The sequence below is a fragment of the Salmo salar genome, chromosome 12 (assembly GCF_965601325.2).
Source record: "Salmo salar chromosome 12, fSalSal1, whole genome shotgun sequence".
In the NCBI taxonomy this organism is placed as follows: domain Eukaryota; kingdom Metazoa; phylum Chordata; class Actinopteri; order Salmoniformes; family Salmonidae; genus Salmo; species Salmo salar.
This window is the reverse complement of record NC_138302.1, coordinates 76,445,949-76,464,319: the sequence shown is the minus strand read 5'-3', so window position 1 is coordinate 76,464,319 and position 18,371 is coordinate 76,445,949. Positions and strand designations below refer to the sequence as shown.

General features: G+C 45.0%; 1 protein-coding gene across 3 annotated transcripts in view; it reads left to right on the top strand.

The window, feature by feature from the left end:
• The window catches only part of LOC106565894 (ephrin type-B receptor 2), a 170,971-nt gene that overhangs the window by 109,819 nt on the left and 42,781 nt on the right, over positions 1-18,371 (top strand). For all 3 annotated transcript variants that reach the window (XM_082959294.1, XM_014133558.3, XM_082959293.1), the window contains exons 4-5: positions 5,048-5,203; positions 6,887-7,222. In XM_082959294.1, coding sequence (XP_082815420.1) covers positions 5,048-5,203; positions 6,887-7,222 — 492 coding nt within the window. The remainder of the gene's footprint in view (positions 1-5,047; positions 5,204-6,886; positions 7,223-18,371) is intronic.

Sequence of the window (18,371 nt, the reverse complement as noted above, 5' to 3'; positions counted from 1 at the left end):
CGCGAGCATTGAACACACACGCGCAAGTACACACGCATACATGCACACACACACACACACACACACACACACACACACACACACACACACACACCACACACACACACACACACACACACACACACACACACACACACCTTACCCCTCTTTCTCTCCCTTGTCTCTTTTTAATGCTGCTTTCATTAAATGCAGCAGTTTTAGGGGCTGGTTGTGGAGCAGCTGAATAGGAGGAATGGGGAAACAGGAGAGGGGTTGGGGGGTGTTCACCGTCACTGCTGCAGTCCTCCGGCCTGCTGGACAAAGGACCTCTCTGTCGGGCGGGGTTGCTGGGGGATGGGAGACAGGGTGGAGGGAGGTGTGGAACAGGTCATGGGTTTTTCTCAATAGACCTGCTCTGGTTGGATTAGTGGCTGTTTCAGCCAGATGATTCCCCGGCCATGGTGAAGCACTGCACAGCTCAGATGGCCATGATGGAAATGTAAAATGCCCAGCCTTTGTTTTGTTCCTCCTGGCTGTCTGAGCTCACAGTTCTGCTGCTGTGCTGCCTGCATGTATTTGTGTGTGTGTTTGTACGTCTGTGTGTGCGTCTGTGTGTGTGTGTGCGCATGTGTGTGTGTGTCTGCGTGTGTTTGTGTGTGTGTTTGTGTGTAAGAAAACTGAGCTGGAGAAGCCAGATGCACCAGCAGCTCAGAATACTTCCAGTAGAGTGGCTGGCTTCATAATCAGCATTGTCACTGAAAACAATGGAGGCCCACCTCACACACAAATACAGACTAGGGTGGATACAGTGTCTTTTCCTTTCCTCTGACATAAATCTGCCTGACTGGCTAAAACTTACAGGAACCTTTTGAAACAACTAGCAAATTACCTGCTGTAAAACCTGACAGGCTCCCTGGACTCACTTCTCACAATACCATTACAGTGGGTCTACAGTACTTCCAATTAAATTCTTTATGTCAGGATGTGTTATTAGAAGTCATAAACACAGACAGAAAGGGTTGGCCTCTATCCAGTCACTGTGTTGCCTATGCGCTGGAGAACAGCAGTCATTGAGATGTGACAGCCAAGCCTTTCCTTTTCTGACGTGTGCCTGGAACCACTTTCAGGTGATCTGGACCCTTTGACATGGCTGCCACTAAATTAAATCCGAAGTGTTTATAAATTCCATTAGAATGTTTCTGTCTGCCTTTTCTACTTGACTTAATGTGGTGTTTCATCACTTCTGTCAAGATCCATAAGAGCTGAGAAAAGAATTGCTTATTTATCTAATGATATTAATAGACATATACAGTAGAGTGTGCAAAGCTGTCCTCAAGGCAAAGGGTGGCTGCTTTGAACAATCTAAAATATGAAATATATTTCGATTTCTTCAACACTTTTTTGGTTACACATGATTCCATATGTGTTATTTCATAGTTTTGATGTCTTCAGTATTATTCTACAATGTAGAAAATAGTAAAACATTAAGTAAAACCCCCTGAATGAGTAGGTGTGTCCAAACGTTTGACTGGTACTGTATTTAAAAAGAATACAAGAGAGAAGGGAATATAAAATTCCAGCAATGAATATTTCCCTCATATTACTTCCCCTTGCCAGAGGGATGTCTGAAGTTGGAAGCTATATCCAAAAAGACTTTCGCCCTTACATGTCGACTGAGGGATGCGAGGGAGATTGTGATCAAACAGCTCAACAGTACCAATCTGAGCAAGGAGGGAATCAAAGTGCTGATCTGCTTTTTAATCAGAGCTCTGTACTCTTCCGCAGGCTACATCTGACACCAAGCAGCTCATCAGCCCTCCAACACAGCCTCTTGAAAGACTTGTGGAATTCCCCCCCTCCCCCCCCCCCCCACCCCCAAAATAAAGGCCCCGGCAGCAGGGCCGGCTCCAGGCATAAGCAACCGCTTAGGGGGCCCCTGACCCAGAAAAAGGAACTCAGTCAGGTTCTCAACTGTTGAGTGTTAAAATAGTAGAATACTCAAGGTGTAAGTAAAAAATGTGTTTATGCATCAGCAGTTTTTCTATTGTTTTCGCTTGTCACTGTCAGTGACTCAATTAGCCATAACCATTTTTTAATTGGTAAGTTAGTCCAGGCAGTTATCTAAACTTGTAGTAAACATGGCCAAATACCAACCAGGAATGCAGGGCACGTGCCCAGGGGCCCTGACCTCCATGGGGCCCACATTGATTTTGTTAGTGACTCTCACAGTCATGGCAAAATGTGTCAAATTGCAGGAAAACAGCTTTCAAACCACAAAAATGTATCTTCATCCCATGGCAAAATGTGTAGAATTGCAGGGAATTAGATTTTAAACAGCAAAAATGTCTCTCTGCCCGATGGCAAAATGAGTATAATTGCATGAAATTTGTTATAAAAATACTGAATGTTCTCTCCTCCCTATGGCTAGATGTGTAGAACTGCAGAAAACTTGCTTTAAAACTGAAAAAAAATGATATCTGCCCCATGGAAAATTAAGGAGAATTGCATGACATTTGTTATAAAATTGCACACAAAGAAATCCACCCCATGGCAAAATGACCTGTCAAGGGCCACTAAAACGTTTTGCCGGCTTGGTGAAAGGACCCCCAACCAAATCTTCCTTAGGGCCCCCAAAAGGCTAGAGCCATCCCTGCCTGGCGGTGACAGGCTGAGCCCACACCTAAAACAGCCTGGTCTGTATGTCTGTTTGGCCATTCCTGGCCATATCTGGCTACCAAACAATAGAGCTCGTTTTTGACACTGTGCCCCCTTCCCAACTCTCTCTTCCATATAAAACATACTTGGCCTAAACTCCTTAACACACTCATTCATTCAATCCTAAGCACTGCCTACTGCCTTCTGTCTTTCTCTTTTTCTCTCCTCTGCTCCACCCCTTCTCCTTTCCCTCTCACTGGCCCTTTTTGCTATTTCCTTTGGTATCGTGCTCCTCTGACCTCTTCACTGCCTTAGAATTCACTGTGTCCTTTAGTCCCAGTCCCAATCCACAGAGCTGGGGCCTCATTCTGTGACTCTGGTGACTGGCAGTGTGAATGTGTCGGCCTCATGTTTCACTCTGTACCGGGCCACTTTCCTTCATCAATCACGTGAGAAGAAAAACATGTCAAGACTAATATTTATTGAAGAGCTCGATCAGATTTTCTCAGTATTTATATCCAATACCATTTCCTGTTGCTGACGTTTATGACTACGATCTCGTCCAAGTCAAGAGCCTCTCGCTGAATATTTATTTTTGCTTTAGCTATCCACAAGATGCATCAGCTTCATGGAACATTGTCTTCTCTCTGTGCGTGTATGTGTGTGTGAGACAGTTTTTTCGAAGGAATCTGAGTTTGATGGGCCAGGGCCAGGGCTACTAAAACGCAGAAGTGCAATAGTGTGTTTAGCAGTTTTGGAGGGAGGATGATGATTGAGATGTGTTCTACAGAGAGTTTGTGGGGAGTTGGGATTGGAAAAGAGCAGTAATCTTGCTCCAGCATTGTGCTCCAGCATGGTGACTGGGAACTGGGATCTGTCTTCCTAGTATAAACAGTGGGATTGAATCCAGATTTATCCTGCCTTGTGATTTGACCTTCTCCCAATAAAGCACATATTTTAATCCAGCTGTAATTGCCAGCTCAGACCAGGGATGGATAGGGATATGATTGTTTTATTTTTACTAGATATGGAACATAGTGAGAGTTTGTGAGATTATGGAAAGTAGTGAGAATTTGTGAGATGGGATATGATGCAGAGTATTCAACAGAATAAGGATCCCTCCAGATATTATTATTTTTTTTTGCTCTGTGGGTTCCTGACCGATTCCAATGTTGCATAATGTATTCAGTGGTGTAGATGTATTTTTTTTAGGTGCCGGGGGGCAAAAAAAAGAGTAAATGACGTTACAGTCAGTGTGTACTGACTGATGTAGTCTATTGAATAATATTGGGCTATTTTATTGCTAAAATGCAAACTCTGCTTATGCCTAGAAATGTTTCTCTTTTTAATACCCTCAAACACCGTTACATGCTGTCGTCACTGCCAATCGTCAATGATAATTCTCCACGTTTTATGGGTGAAAGCTGCATCTGCACGCCAACCATGTGATCTCAAACAGTTTCACAGGAATAGCCGATGCATCTATATAGATGTTCTTAAATGATGTTACTATTGTTTTGTGAACACATTTTAGAAGATGGTGTTAACAAGCTATATACTACCTTCACATTGATTCAGCTAAACTTCATTCAATGTCAACAGAGATAGTTCTCTGGTAGCATTGGTATATGGACATTCAGAACACTGTGGAGGTCATTCATAAGTGTGGCACCTCCTGTGTGTCAATTTGTCATGTGTTGCTTTAGCTCGTTGCTTTAGCTCATCCCCACACCACTCCATCTCATCCTCTTCCGGATGGAGAGAGAGAGGTGGGTGGTGATTATCTCAAGCTGAACCAACCTCAGCTGGTTTGGCCCCAGTACAAAAACAGCTCTTGACATGGTGCTCGAGCAGGTGCTGCTGTGCATTCTGGGAAGGGTTCCACAGTGTGTGTGTGCGTGTGCATGTGCGTGCATGCATGCATGTATTCGTGCTTGTGTGTGTGGCGGGGCAGGTGGATCTGAGGTAAAGATAAAAATAATTCAGAAAGAGTGAGTTTCAATCTAAATGGTAGTGCTTCACTGTTTTTTCAACGTGCACGAACACACACACATACACAGTTTCGATGCAGTGGTGTGTGATCATCGTCATCCCTATCCATGGCTGTATATTTTCCTCCCACTCAGGACCTTAAAGACTGCACTTAACAGGAAGTAGACCACTCCAGAAGATCTCAGGCAACTAGCGTGCTGTGAGCAAGCTGAATGATGAAAGAAAAACACAGTTGTCATCCCCACATACTTCCTTACATGAGATTCTTTTTAGTTGTGGCGGCTGGATGGCATATCTCGTAAAGTGAGATGCAGACAAACAGGGATTAAAACCAACCAAACATGAAATATGTAAATGGTCATATATTCATATCTCATCTCTCTCTCTCTCTCTCTCTCTCTCTCTTGTGTTATTTTTCCAGCTTGTCCATCGGCCTTCTTCAAGCCTATACAGGGTGATGCATCCTGCATGCAGTGTCCAATCAACAGCCGTACCACCAACGAAGGAGCCACTAACTGTGTGTGCCGCAACGGTTACTATCGCACTGACTCAGATCCCATCCAGATGCCCTGCACAAGTATGTATTGTCAACTAAATGCACACACAGAAACACATACATGCACACGCATGCTCGCACACTCACACTCTTTTAATTTCACACCCTGAGGAACTGACAGGAATCAGAAATCAAAGGATACCACAGCCTCTCTGAGCACAAACAGTCCGGTCAGAGAGGAGTCCCTCACATACACCCAGCACTGACATGCTCATAGAGCCCATGCCAACAGGTCTGGCCCAACACACAGGCCACCCTCCCCTCCTCACATCACAGAGCCCTGCTGCCCTCAGCCAAAGCAGAGGTTACTGGGCCAGGCCATGCAGCATTGTAGCGGGACAGACGGAGAGAATAGACTGGGCCAATATTCCTCTTGTCATGCCAATGAAGCCATTTGAATTGGAATTTGTGGTTGATGGAGGGTCTAAGAAAAGAGTAAGAAAGATTGAGTGAGGGAAATACAGAAACAGAGAGAGAGAGAGGAATATGCAGTATATACAGTGTGCTAAGAAAAGAGTAAGGGGGATAGAGGAGAGACAGGGGGAAGAGAAGAAATGAGAGAGAGGGAAGAGAAGAAGAGAAGAGAGACAGCTCCTTTCACCACCCTGGCAGTTTTTTTATCTTCCCTCCTCTGTGAAAGGGAGAGGGAGAGAAAGATTTGAGCGCTTCCAACAAAGGAGATTTGCATAAGCCCGGCTCTGGGAGCAGAGCAGCTGAATGAGAAAGCAGCGTCACGTCGCTGGTATTAAACACAGCGGGCCCGAGCTGATTAAAGAAGGGAAACGGGCCCATTCGAGTGGCCCGCGAGCTAACTGGGGCCATTAGCTGCCCATCCCAACCCTCCCCAGGAAGGAGATGATGTTTACGAGGCTGTTTCGCATGATAGAGAGACACAGACAGACAGAGGGCCTCGGTGGGCACTGCTCCAGGCCTGGAAGTCTCTTAATGGGAGCCAATTAAAAGGGCGGTTAAATAAGTGATCAATTCTGGTTTAGGAGTTTGTGGGCGGGGGGAATTTCCTTGTTTATCTCATTAGCCCTGGAGAGAGCATCCTCCCTAATTAGCTGCACATGGCCGTAAAAGATAAACAGTACTCATTGTGCATTTGTTTGGGCTGTCAGTCAAATGTGATGCCATGGGGAATGTTACTTTCAACCAGTGATACCTCTATAAGAAGTGGCTGTGTTTGAGGAACAGTCACTTTCTCTGTCTTGCAGTTTGTCTACTTGGTGCTCTGCTGTACATAACTAACGGATTGAAACAGATATGTGGCATAATGGACATCAAAAGTTACCTCATGTTGAAGATCAGTGTGTTTAAATGAGCCTTCTATTAAGTTGAGCATACCAGGCAAAGACCTCAAAGAGACTGTACTGTATTTGTGGGCGTGTGGGTTCTCTCTTCTCCAGTGAAGGAGTTATTTGAGTAGAGTGATACTGGCTCTGGTATTCTCACCCCCCCAGAACTCCAAGGACACAGGAAACATAATTCCCCTGCCAACATCTAAATGAAATGTCATGAAGTAGTGCTTTTGAACTGACTCGAGTAGATTGAGTGCCTACCATTTCTCCACATTTTTTTTTGTCTTTCACCTCAAGTCTGTAGGCAAACCATAGTCTACATATGAGACTTCTGTCAATGCTTCTCACATTCCATACAGAAACCAACTAAGATGTTGACTGTCTATTGTCTGTGTTTCTCCAGCGGTGCCGTCTGCTCCTCAGAATGTTCTGTCCATCGTGAACGAGACGTCTCTGATGCTGGAGTGGCAGCATCCTAGGGAGTCAGGTGGTCGTGAGGACGTGGTCTTCAACATCATCTGTAAGAGCTGTGGAGGGGGCCGCGGAGGCTGCACGCGCTGTGGCGACAACGTCCAGTTTGTACCCCGCCAGCTGGGTCTGACTGAGCCCCGGGTCTACATCAGTGACCTGCTCGCCCACACACAGTATACCTTTGAGGTGCAGGCCGTCAACGGTGTCTCTGACCAGAGCCCCTACTCACCACAGTACTCCTCCGTCAACATCACAACCAACCAGGCTGGTGTGTAGACCCTTCCTTATGCTCTCTCTGTCTCTCTCTGTCTCTCAATTAAATTACATTCAAATGGCTTTATTGGCCGGGGAAACGTATGTTTACATTGCCAAAGCAAATGGAATAGACAATAAACAAAAGGTAAATAAACAATCAGTAAACATTATACTCAATGTTCTCTCTTAGCTATGCACGTGCGCAGGCGAGCAGTAGTCGCGAGACTGCCGCGCAGCTCCCCCGGGACTGCTGCACAGAACAAATACTGTATCAGCCCACAGAGAGAAGCACGAGATTGAACTTCACTCAACTTTCGAAGCTTTTCCCTATTAGTTAACACTATCAACGTTTCTCTTTATTGTGGCATTTGTGATCAAATCAAGGCAATTTTTGCCAATTTCAATGCAACATACCAAAACAAAACAAACTATGCAAGATATTTTGTTGTAGGCAGAACGCATCAGAGTAGGATTCTATTGCATTGACACACACTACTCAACCGGTACTCTACACAGACTTGTGCGGCATCACCAATCAGAGCTGCGGTAGGCCTATATGCAAATAGACCATGGCCATATGTGGATCTGGGCCATTTACATTTTGATCTGGACTGTTTTTATAGCTGTGGTCGTGAGTAGATGCACTTGTTCTGAGATCAAAGCAAGAGCTACATGTAGCCACGTGGGCACATTTCTTCATATTCTTTGCTAGTTAGTGAGTTATTAGCCCAGTTATAGATCAATTGTAGTCAGCAATAGGGGAGGGACTGCTTCCTACAAGATCACAAAACATGTACATTCCTAGACATCTTTGAAAAGCGATTCAGGTAAAGAGCTTTTTTATGTCTTAAAGGGGCAGTGTTGAATAAGAGAGACATGCTTGAATAATCTAAGTATCCAATAAGCAGAGGTTAGCATCATTTGTCTGATTCACTGTAATAATGGTATGGGAATAATAATGCATGTTATTTTGTAAAGTGGTTTCTTGCATCAACCCCATTTTCAGTCACATCCTTGTCTGAAGGACAAGTGGATAAACAGGGTAATGTCAAGTCCTGCATGTTTTGTTCCCCCAAAAGTCTCATGGAATGTTGGCCTACATTAAACACCACATATTGGCTGCTACTGTAGGCTAAATGATGGAACAGATATGTCCATGTCAAAATGTTATGGGATGCATTTCCTCCATTGTTTTTGATGGTAGGCCATGCCGGTAGACCTACATTATGATCAAATAGTCACAGTAGCCTACTTGGCCACTGTTAAAACTGTAACTCAAAGCGGGTACAGCCTCAGTGATCACAGTAAATGTGCGCTGGAAGTTGCACAGATTTTCACAATGTTCAAGTTTGCGCTCAACAGACCTGAAATTTGCTCAGTGCCGAGAAAAATTAGAGGGAACGTTGATTACAGTCACAAAAGTAAAAAAATATTATAGACATTTCAAGTGTTATATTATTGGCTCTGTACAGTGTTGTAACAATGTACAAATAGTTGAAGTATGAAAGGGAAAATGAATAAACAGATAAATAATGGTGGTATTTGTAATGTTTGTGCTCCAGTGATTGCCCTTTTCTCATGGCAACAGGCCACAAATCTTGCTGCTGTGATTGCACACTGCGGTATTTCGCATAACAGATATGGGAGTTTATCAATGTTTGATTTGTTTTCACATTCTTTGCGAGTCTGTGTGAGCTGTGGGAAATATGTGTCTCTAATGTGGTCATACGTTTGGCAGGAGGTTAGTAAGTGTAGCTCAGTTTCCACCTCATTTTGTGGGCAGTGGGCACATAGCCTGTCTTCTCTCTGTCTGTCTCTGTCTCTCTTGCACACACGCACGCACACACACACACACACACACACACACACCCACACACACACACACACACACACACACACACACACACACACACACACACACACACACACACACACACACACACACACACACCACACACACACACACACACACAATGCAGTCTAACTTTTCTCTAGTGTGGAGTCAGTATGCAGATCCGTTCTAAATCGGAGTGAGAGGACTGTTGATGATGTCTCAGGCAGGGTTTGATGGCCTGTTGGTCCTCAGAGTGTGAGCTCATCAGGGCTCTCAGACAGAGTAGCTAAGTGAGCACTACTTTCCCTCACTACTTTCCCTCCCCTTACTGCTTCTCAGTGATTATAGTCGTAACATCTCAGGCCCTCACTTTATCCACCCACTCAATTCTAATCTTACTTTGAAGCTTATAAATTCTTTGGTAATATGCCTTGAATTCACTGTGATCCCCAGTCCCTCTATGAGTTACATTATAACTGCACCCAAAACAGTAATGGGACAATTAGTAAGAGACCACTGTCTTTCCAGTGAATAATAGCATTTAATCAAAAACAGGTCTGTGTGATTGGCCTACCTTTTTCATCTTTGGGATCTTGGAGAAACATGCTCCAATCACTGGCTGTCTCCTGTAACTATGGTAGCTGTGCATGTTTTCCACTGTGTGCTTTGTGGTTGCAGATGACTGCGCCTCCATTATTTCATCCAAGCAGCACCATTGATTTGCTCTTTAATTGTCTGTATGAGACGCATCATTTGGTGTGCCAGGCTGTGCTGCCTGAGCACTGATGACTGGGGATACGAGCTACAAACTTTATCTACGCCAGGGCTTTGTGTCCTGTTGGCAGTATGCGTAAGTGCCTGTCATATCTCATCATCTGACTGGACTGAGGGGAGCCTTCTATGGCTGGGCTCCCCAAAGCCCTATGTTACTGTGCATTATTAAAGTGGACATACTGGCTGTGTTCAACTATACAACTTCCTCCTCCTTTACCTCCTACTTTAGTTCTTAAGCTGATGTGACTCGCTATGATTCAAGCGAGGGAGTTTGCAGAGATGCAGGGAAGATCTAAGGTAGTAAAGAGTTTTGGTATATGTTCTATGTTAGGGCATTTTCTATGTTTATTCTAGTCACTCTGTTTCTATGTGCAGTTTTGTTTTTGACCTTCAATTGGAAGCAGCGGCTCCTCGTTGCTTCTGATTGAAGGTCCTATAATTAGGGGTTTGTTTGTATTGTGGATTGTGGGTAGTTGTATTCTGTTTGTGCTTATCACCCGACAGAACTGTTAGTGTCGTTTCCGTTAATTGTATACGTGTTTTCATTTGTTTCTCCTTCTTCAATATTAAAAAAGAAGATGAGTATACACTTCCATGTTGCGTCTTGGTCCTCCACACACGACACGCGCTACAACATGTACAAATTACCTCGACTGACCTGTAGACCCCTGTATATAGCCTCGTCATTGTTATTTTATTGTGTTACTTTTTAAATAATTTTTTAGGTTTGTTAATTTGGTAAATATTTTCTTAACTCTTTCTTGAACTGCACTGTTGGTTAAGGGCTTGTAAGTAAGCATTTCACAGTAAGGTCTACACCTGTTGTCAAGGGTGTTGTAGGGTTTAGACCAAGACGCAGCGGGAAAATGTATACTCATCTTCTTTTATTAAAGGACGAAGAAGGAAAGCCAAAACAAACACGTATACAAAAAACACGACGACAAAGAACAGGCCGGTAAGGCACAAAGCTATAGACAGCAACAATCTCCCACAAAATCCCATGACAAAACACATACCTATTTATAGGACCTTCAATCAGAGGCAACGATAGACAGCTGCCTCCAATCCCCATTACCAAAACATATAAATACAAACGCCTAGACAGAACATAGAAATAAACATAGAACAATAACCAAAACCCTGGACTAATAAATTAAATACCCCTCTACATACATAACCACCCCGAACCATATAAACCAAATACCCCCTCTACATGAACACATACACAAACACACCCTGAACCACATAAAACAAATACCCCCTGCCACGTCCTGACCCAACTACAATAACAAATAACCCCAATTACTGGTCAGGACGTGACACCTGTTGTATTCGGCGCATATGACAAATAAAGTTGGATTTGATTTAATTTGATATGGGCCTCTTACAGCACATTTTTGACACATTTAAAAACAGTATACAATACTATGCAGCCTCCTTTAGAGTCAGTCAATTAATAATTATTAAAAGCATCTCTCAGATGAATTAATATAACTGGCTAATTGAATGTTTGTATTGAAAGAACCACCTCTTTTTGATAGTGTGATAGTGAGTGGTTGTTGTGTGGGTTAATGAGGGACCTCAGAGTGCAGTAAAGGCCCCTGCCTCAACTCTCCCTCACTGGGCCACATTAAGTCTGCCGCCCCTGCCCCAGCCTTCTCTACTACCCCTCCTGAACACCCCTTCCCCTGCCGTGGGGTCTTGGCGGAAATTGGGAGGCTCTGCGCCGTATCTGCTGAAGTGGCCGTCAATTTGGATTACAGTGCCAGGGCTACCGTCAGAGAAAGTTGTGAAAGAGACTGAACTCTGGCTCACTCCCCCTCTTCCTGCCCTGCGACCAGCCGGGCTCTTGCCTGCGATAGAGAGGCAGAGTGCTGTGTGGTTCCACAGTGGGCTGGGGCTGGGGTCAATGGGACCAGGGGCCTGTAATTGCATCTGGTTTGGGAGGCTTGGAGGTTACATAAACATCATGTCACCCCTAATTAACAGAGCTGCCGTCGTACCTCCCCCTTACGTTACGGAGAGAGAGAGAAAGTGTGTGTGTGTGTTTTTGTTAATCAGACACGTTTGGACCTAGAGCTGTACCAAGCATTTAGCTGCATCCGCAATAAAATCTGCTAAACTGTGTATGCAACCAATAAACGTTGATTTGATTATATTTTCAGGGGGGCGGGTGTTCCTTGAAAGAAACAAATAAAAAAGTAAATTGGATGTGACTTGTGTGAATGTTTTTCTCTCATGTGAATGGCTCCCGTCCTCAGCTGTTGGGACTTGTTGACGAGGGGAATATTAACAAGGTGTGAGGAGACGAAGGTAAAAGTTCTCATTCACCACCCCCAATCAGCACATAAATATAGCTATAAACAATGACAAGAGAGAGAGGGAGAGAGACAGAGAGAGACATAAAGAAACAGAAGGGGGTAGGTAGAGTGAAGAAAGGGGGAGGGCAATAGAGGTCATTTGATGTGACCCTGAGGCAGCGTGTCTGTGGCAGAGGAGGGGCGGCAGAACAGAGTGGGGAGTGTGTTTTGTGAGACACAAAGGTTTGATGATGACTTGACAAGCTCTCAGATGAGCAGAGATGCCTCAGTCTATCAACATACACAGAATACTTTCTGCAACCCTCTGGTAATACTATTAGATCTGGAATGTTAATACAGGAGTTGCTTGCCTGGGTTATATTGCTTTAGTGATTTATCTGCTGTGTGGCACGGGAGCAGCCTTAACAAGGCCTTATTGAGCAAAAACACTATATTTTACTGAGGCTGTCTCCTCTGGGGCTGGAATGACACCCCTGGGCTGTGGGAAAGCACAGAAAACACCCACACACATGTATAGGGGACAAACGGCTAAAGACAAAGCTAGCCTTTACCTTTAATTCATAATGATTCATTTTTTATTTATTTTTATTTCACCTTTATTTAACCAGGTAAGCTAGTTGAGAACAAGTTCTCATTTACAACTGCGACCTGGCCAGGATAAAGCAAAGCAGTGCGACACAAACAACAACACAGAGTTACACATGGAATAAACAAGCGTACAGTCAATAACACAATAGAAAAAAAAGAAAGTCTATATACATTGTGTGCAAATGGCGTGAGGAGGTAAGGCAATAAATAGGCCATAGTAGCAAAGTAATTACAATTTAGCAGATTAACACTGGAGTGATAGATGAGCAGATGATGATGTGCAAGTAGAGATACTGGTGTGCAAAAGAGCAGAAAAGTAAATAAAAACAATATGGGGATGAGGTAGGTAGGTTGGGTGGGCTATTTACAGATGGGCTATGTACAGCTGCAGCGATCGGTTAGCTGCTCAGATAGCTGATGTTTAAAGCTAGTGAGGGAAATATAAGTCTCCAGCTTCAGCGATTTTTGCAATTTGTTCCAGTCACTGGCAGCAGAGAACTTGAAGGAAAGGCGACCAAAGGAGGTTTTGGCTTTGGGGATGACCAGTGAGATATACCTGCTGGAGCGCGTGCTATGGGTGGGTGTGTTTATCGTGACCAGTGAGCTGAGATAAGGCGGAGCTTTACCTAGCATAGACTTATAGGTGACCTGGAGCCAGTGGGTCTGGTAACGAATATGTAGCGAGGGCCAGCCGACTAGAGCATACAGGTCGCAGTGGTGGGTGGTATAAGGGGCTTTGGTAACAAAACGGATGGCACTGTGATAGACTGCATCCAGTTTGCTGAGTAGAGTGTTGGAAGCTATTTTGTAGATGACATCGCCGAAGTCGAGGATCGGTAAGATAGTCAGTTTTACTAGGGTAAGTTTGGCGGCGTGAGTGAAGGAGGCTTTGTTGCGAAATAGAAAGCCGATTATAGATTTGATTTTGGATTGGAGATGTTTAATATGAGTCTGGAAGGAGAGTTTACAGTCTAGCCAGACACCTAGGTATTTGTAGTTGTCCACATATTCTAGCCTCTCTAGGCTAGACGGGACGAATTCGTCCCACCTACGTAACAGCCACTGCCAGCCTGTGGCGCGATTTTCAAAACCTTAAAAATCCTATTACTTCAATTTCTCAAACATATGACTATTTTACAGCCATTTAAAGACTCTCGTTAATCTAACCACACTGTCCGATTTCAAAAAGGCTTTACAACGAAAGCAAAACATTAGATTATGTCAGCAGAGTACCAAGCCAGAAATAATCAGACACCCATTTTTCAAGCCAGCATATAATGTCACCAAAACCCAGAAGACAGCTAAATGCAGCACTCACCTTTGATGATCTTCATCAGATGACAACCCTAGGACATTATGTTATACAATACATGCATGTTTTGTTCAATCAAGTTCATATTTATATCAAAAACCAGCTTTTTACATTAGCATGTGACGTTCAGAACTAGCATACCCCCCGTAAACTTCCGGGGAATTCGCTAACATTTTACTAAATTACTCACGATAAACGTTCACAAAAAGCATAACAATTATTTTAAGAATTATAGATACAGACCTCCTCTATGCACTCGATATGTCCGTGAAAGCACATTTTGCAATATTCTAAGTACATAGCCCAGGCATCATGGGCTCGCTATTTAGACACCCGGCAAGTTTAGCACTCACCATAATCATATTTACTATTATAAAAGTTTGATTACCTTTTGTTGTCTTCGTCAGAATACACACCCAGGACTGCTACTTCAATAACAAATGTTGGTTTGGTCCAAAATAATCCATCGTTATATCCGAATAGCGGCGTTTTGTTCGTGCGTTCCAGACACTATCCGAAATAGTAAAGAAGTGTCGCGCGCATGGCGCAATTCGTGACAATAAAATTCTAAGTATTCCATTACCGTACTTCGAAGCATGTCAACCGCTGTTTAAAATCAATTTTTACGACATTTTTCTCGTAGAAAAGCGATAATATTCCGACAGGGAATCTCCTTTTCGTCAAACAGAGGAAAAAATCCCAAAGGCGGGGGCGGTCGGGGTCACGCGCATAAGCCAGTGTCCCTTGATCGGCCACTTGAGAAAGGCGATAATGTGTTTCAGCCTGGGGCTGGAATGACGACATTCTGTTTTTTCCCGGGCTCTGAGCGCCTATGGACGACGTGGGAAGTGTCACGTTAGAGCAGAGATCCTTAGTAAATGATAGAGATGGAAAAGAAGTTCAAGAAATGGTCAGACAGGAATCTCTCAGGTTTTGACCTGCCATTTGAGTTCTGTTATACTCACAGACACCATTCAAACAGTTTTAGAAAATTTAGGGTGTTTTCTATCCATATGTAATAAGTATATGCATATTCTAGTTACTGGGTAGGAGTGGTAACCAGATTAAATCGGGTATGTTTTTTATCCAGCCGTGTCAATACTGCCCCCTATCCTAAACAGGCTAGGTCAGAACCGTCCAAAGTAGTGGTGCTAGTCGGGCGGCGGGTGTGGGCAGCGAACGGTTGAAGAGCATGCATTTGGTTTTTACTAGCGTTTAAGAGCAGTTGGAGGCCACGGAAGGAGTGTTGTATGATATTGAAGCTTGTTTGGAGGTTTGTTAACACAGTGTCCAAGGAAGGGCCAGATGTATACAGAATGGTGTCGTCTGCGTAGAGGTGGATCAGGGAATCACCCGCAGCAAGAGCGACATCGTTGCTATATACAGAGAAAAGAGTCGGCCCGAGAATTGAACCCTGTGGTACAAATGAAGGTTAATCATTCATCACACACATACAGTACCCAATCTCTCTCTCGCTCTCTGTCTCTCTCTCTCTCTGTTTGCCCACATTCATCATTTAGGGGATAAAATGGTTGCTAAAACCATACCATCCCCCTCTGATTGTTTAATCAGACCCGTCCCCGACAGCTCACTGGCAGCATGTAATTTTGTCCTGAGCTCTAAAAGACAGAGGGACTGCTGGTCCAAGATCACCTCACTACTCTGGTCCGACATATACACATGCACGCGCAAGCACACACACAAACACTCACACACACTCTGAAGGGCTGTTTGATTGAATGACAAACACAGACAAGCCCAACACCAGAGCTGTCAATGAGTGACCGATATGAGAGGAATTACTGTTATCACTGTGTCAGTCATGTCTGACGGGAAAGTCTTTTACACCACTCAAAAAGAGGTGTTTGGGGTGACTCACAAAAAAAGATGATGAGCACATAGAATGTCGTGTCCCATTTTCTGTTGTCTTACAGGCAGTGAATCACATTTATTGTTGGTACAGGGGTAGTCATAATTCAGCTCAATAGTGATTATCCTGGTTATCAATAGTTACAGTGTGGTAGCAGCAACAATATCCCCCCTTCCTCAATCAAAACCATTAGCATTCTGCGTGGGACTTCCATGGATCCCTGCAGTCGATGACGAAGACCTCCATATACCCATCTATGCTTCTGACTATGTTCTGTACAGTGTCTAGCTCTATTAAATTGTAGAGGACGTATTTGTTTAGGCGTTTCACTAGCCCAAGGTGAGCCAGGGAAGCTGCTGCTAATATGGGGAGAAAGGGGAGACTGAATTGGTTTCTTATCAAGTGAATAGCTCATTGTGGGACTGAATCCCATTTCTCAGCTCAGGGGTGGCTGCTGTAATCTGGTGCACCACTATCATACAACTGGGGAAGATACAGTATACCACTTCATTATCCCCCAAATTGCCAGGCCTGTAACCAGGCCAGTAGGGGAGAACTGTAACCAGACCACTAGGGGAGAACTGTAACCAGACAACTAGGGGAGAACTGTAACCAGGCCACTAGGGACGAACTGTAACCAGGCCACTAGGGACGAACTGTAACCAGACCACTAGGGGAGAACTGTAACCAGACCACTAGGGACGAACTGTAACCAGGCCACTAGGGACGAACTGTAACCAGACCACTAGGGACGAACTGTAACCAGGCCACTAGGGGAGAACTGTAACCAGACCACTAGGGGAGAACTGTAACCAGGCCACTAGGGACGAACTGTAACTAGGCCACTAGGGACGAACTGTAACCAGACCACTAGGGGAGAACTGTAACCAGACCACTAGGGGAGAACTGTAACCAGGCCACTAGGGGAGAACTGTAACCAGACCACTAGGGACGAACTGTAACCAAGCCACTAGGGACGAACTGTAACCAGGCCACTAGGGACGAACTGTAACCAGACCACTAGGGGAGAACTGTAACCAGACCACTAGGGGAGAACTGTAACCAGACCACTAGGGGAGAACTGTAACCAGACCACTAGGGACGAACTGTAACCAGGCCACTAGGGGAGAACTGTAACCAGGCCACTAGGGGAGAACTGTAACCAGGCCACTAGGGGAGAACTGTAACCAGGCCACTACGGACGAACTGTAACCAGGCCACTAGGGACGAACTGTAACCAGGCCACTAGAGGAGAACTGTAACCAGGCCACTAGGGACGAACTGTAACCAGACCACTAGGGGAGAACTGTAACCAGACCACTAGGGACGAACTGTAACCAGACCACTAGGGGAGAACTGTAACCAGACCACTAGGGACGAACTGTAACCAGACCACTAGGGGAGAACTGTAACCAGGCCACTAGAGGAGAACTGTAACCAGGCCACTAGGGACGAACTGTAACCAGACCACTAGGGGAGAACTGTAACCAGACCACTAGGGACGAACTGTAACCAGACCACTAGGGGAGAACTGTAACCAGGCCACTAGAGGAGAACTGTAACCAGGCCACTAGGGGAGAACTGTAACCAGACCACTAGGGGCGAACTGTAACCAGGCCACTAGGGGAGAACTGTAACCAGACCACTAGGGGAGAACTGTAACCAGGCCACTAGGGACGAACTGTAACCAGACCACTAGGGGAGAACTGTAACCAGACCACTAGGGACGAACTGTAACCAGACCACTAGGGGAGAACTGTAACCAGACCACTAGGGACGAACTGTAACCAGGCCACTAGGGGCGAACTGTAACCAGACCACTAGGGGAGAACTGTAACCAGACCACTAGGGGAGAACTGTAACCTGGCCACTAGGGGAGAACTGTAACCAGACCACTAGGGGAGAACTGTAACCAGGCCACTAGGGACGAACTGTAACCAGACCACTAGGGGAGAACTGTAACCAGACCACTAGGGACGAACTATAACCAGACCACTTAGGGAGAACTGTAACCAGACCACTAGGGGAGAACTGTAACCAGGCCACTAGAGGAGAACTGTAACCAGGCCACTAGGGACGAACTGTAACCAGACCACTAGGGGAGAACTGTAACCAGACCACTAGGGACGAACTGTAACCAGACCACTAGGGGAGAACTGTAACCAGGCCACTAGGGGAGAACTGTAACCAGACCACTAGGGGAGAACTGTAACCAGGCCACTAGGGATGAACTGTAACCAGACCACTAGGGGAGAACTGTAACCAGACCACTAGGGACGAACTGTAACCAGGCCACTAGGGGAGAACTGTAACCAGACCACTAGGGACGAACTGTAACCAGGCCACTAGGGACGAACTGTAACCAGACCACTAGGGACGAACTGTAACCAGGCCACTAGGGGAGAACTGTAACCAGACCACTAGGGGAGAACTGTAACCAGGCCACTAGGGACGAACTGTAAC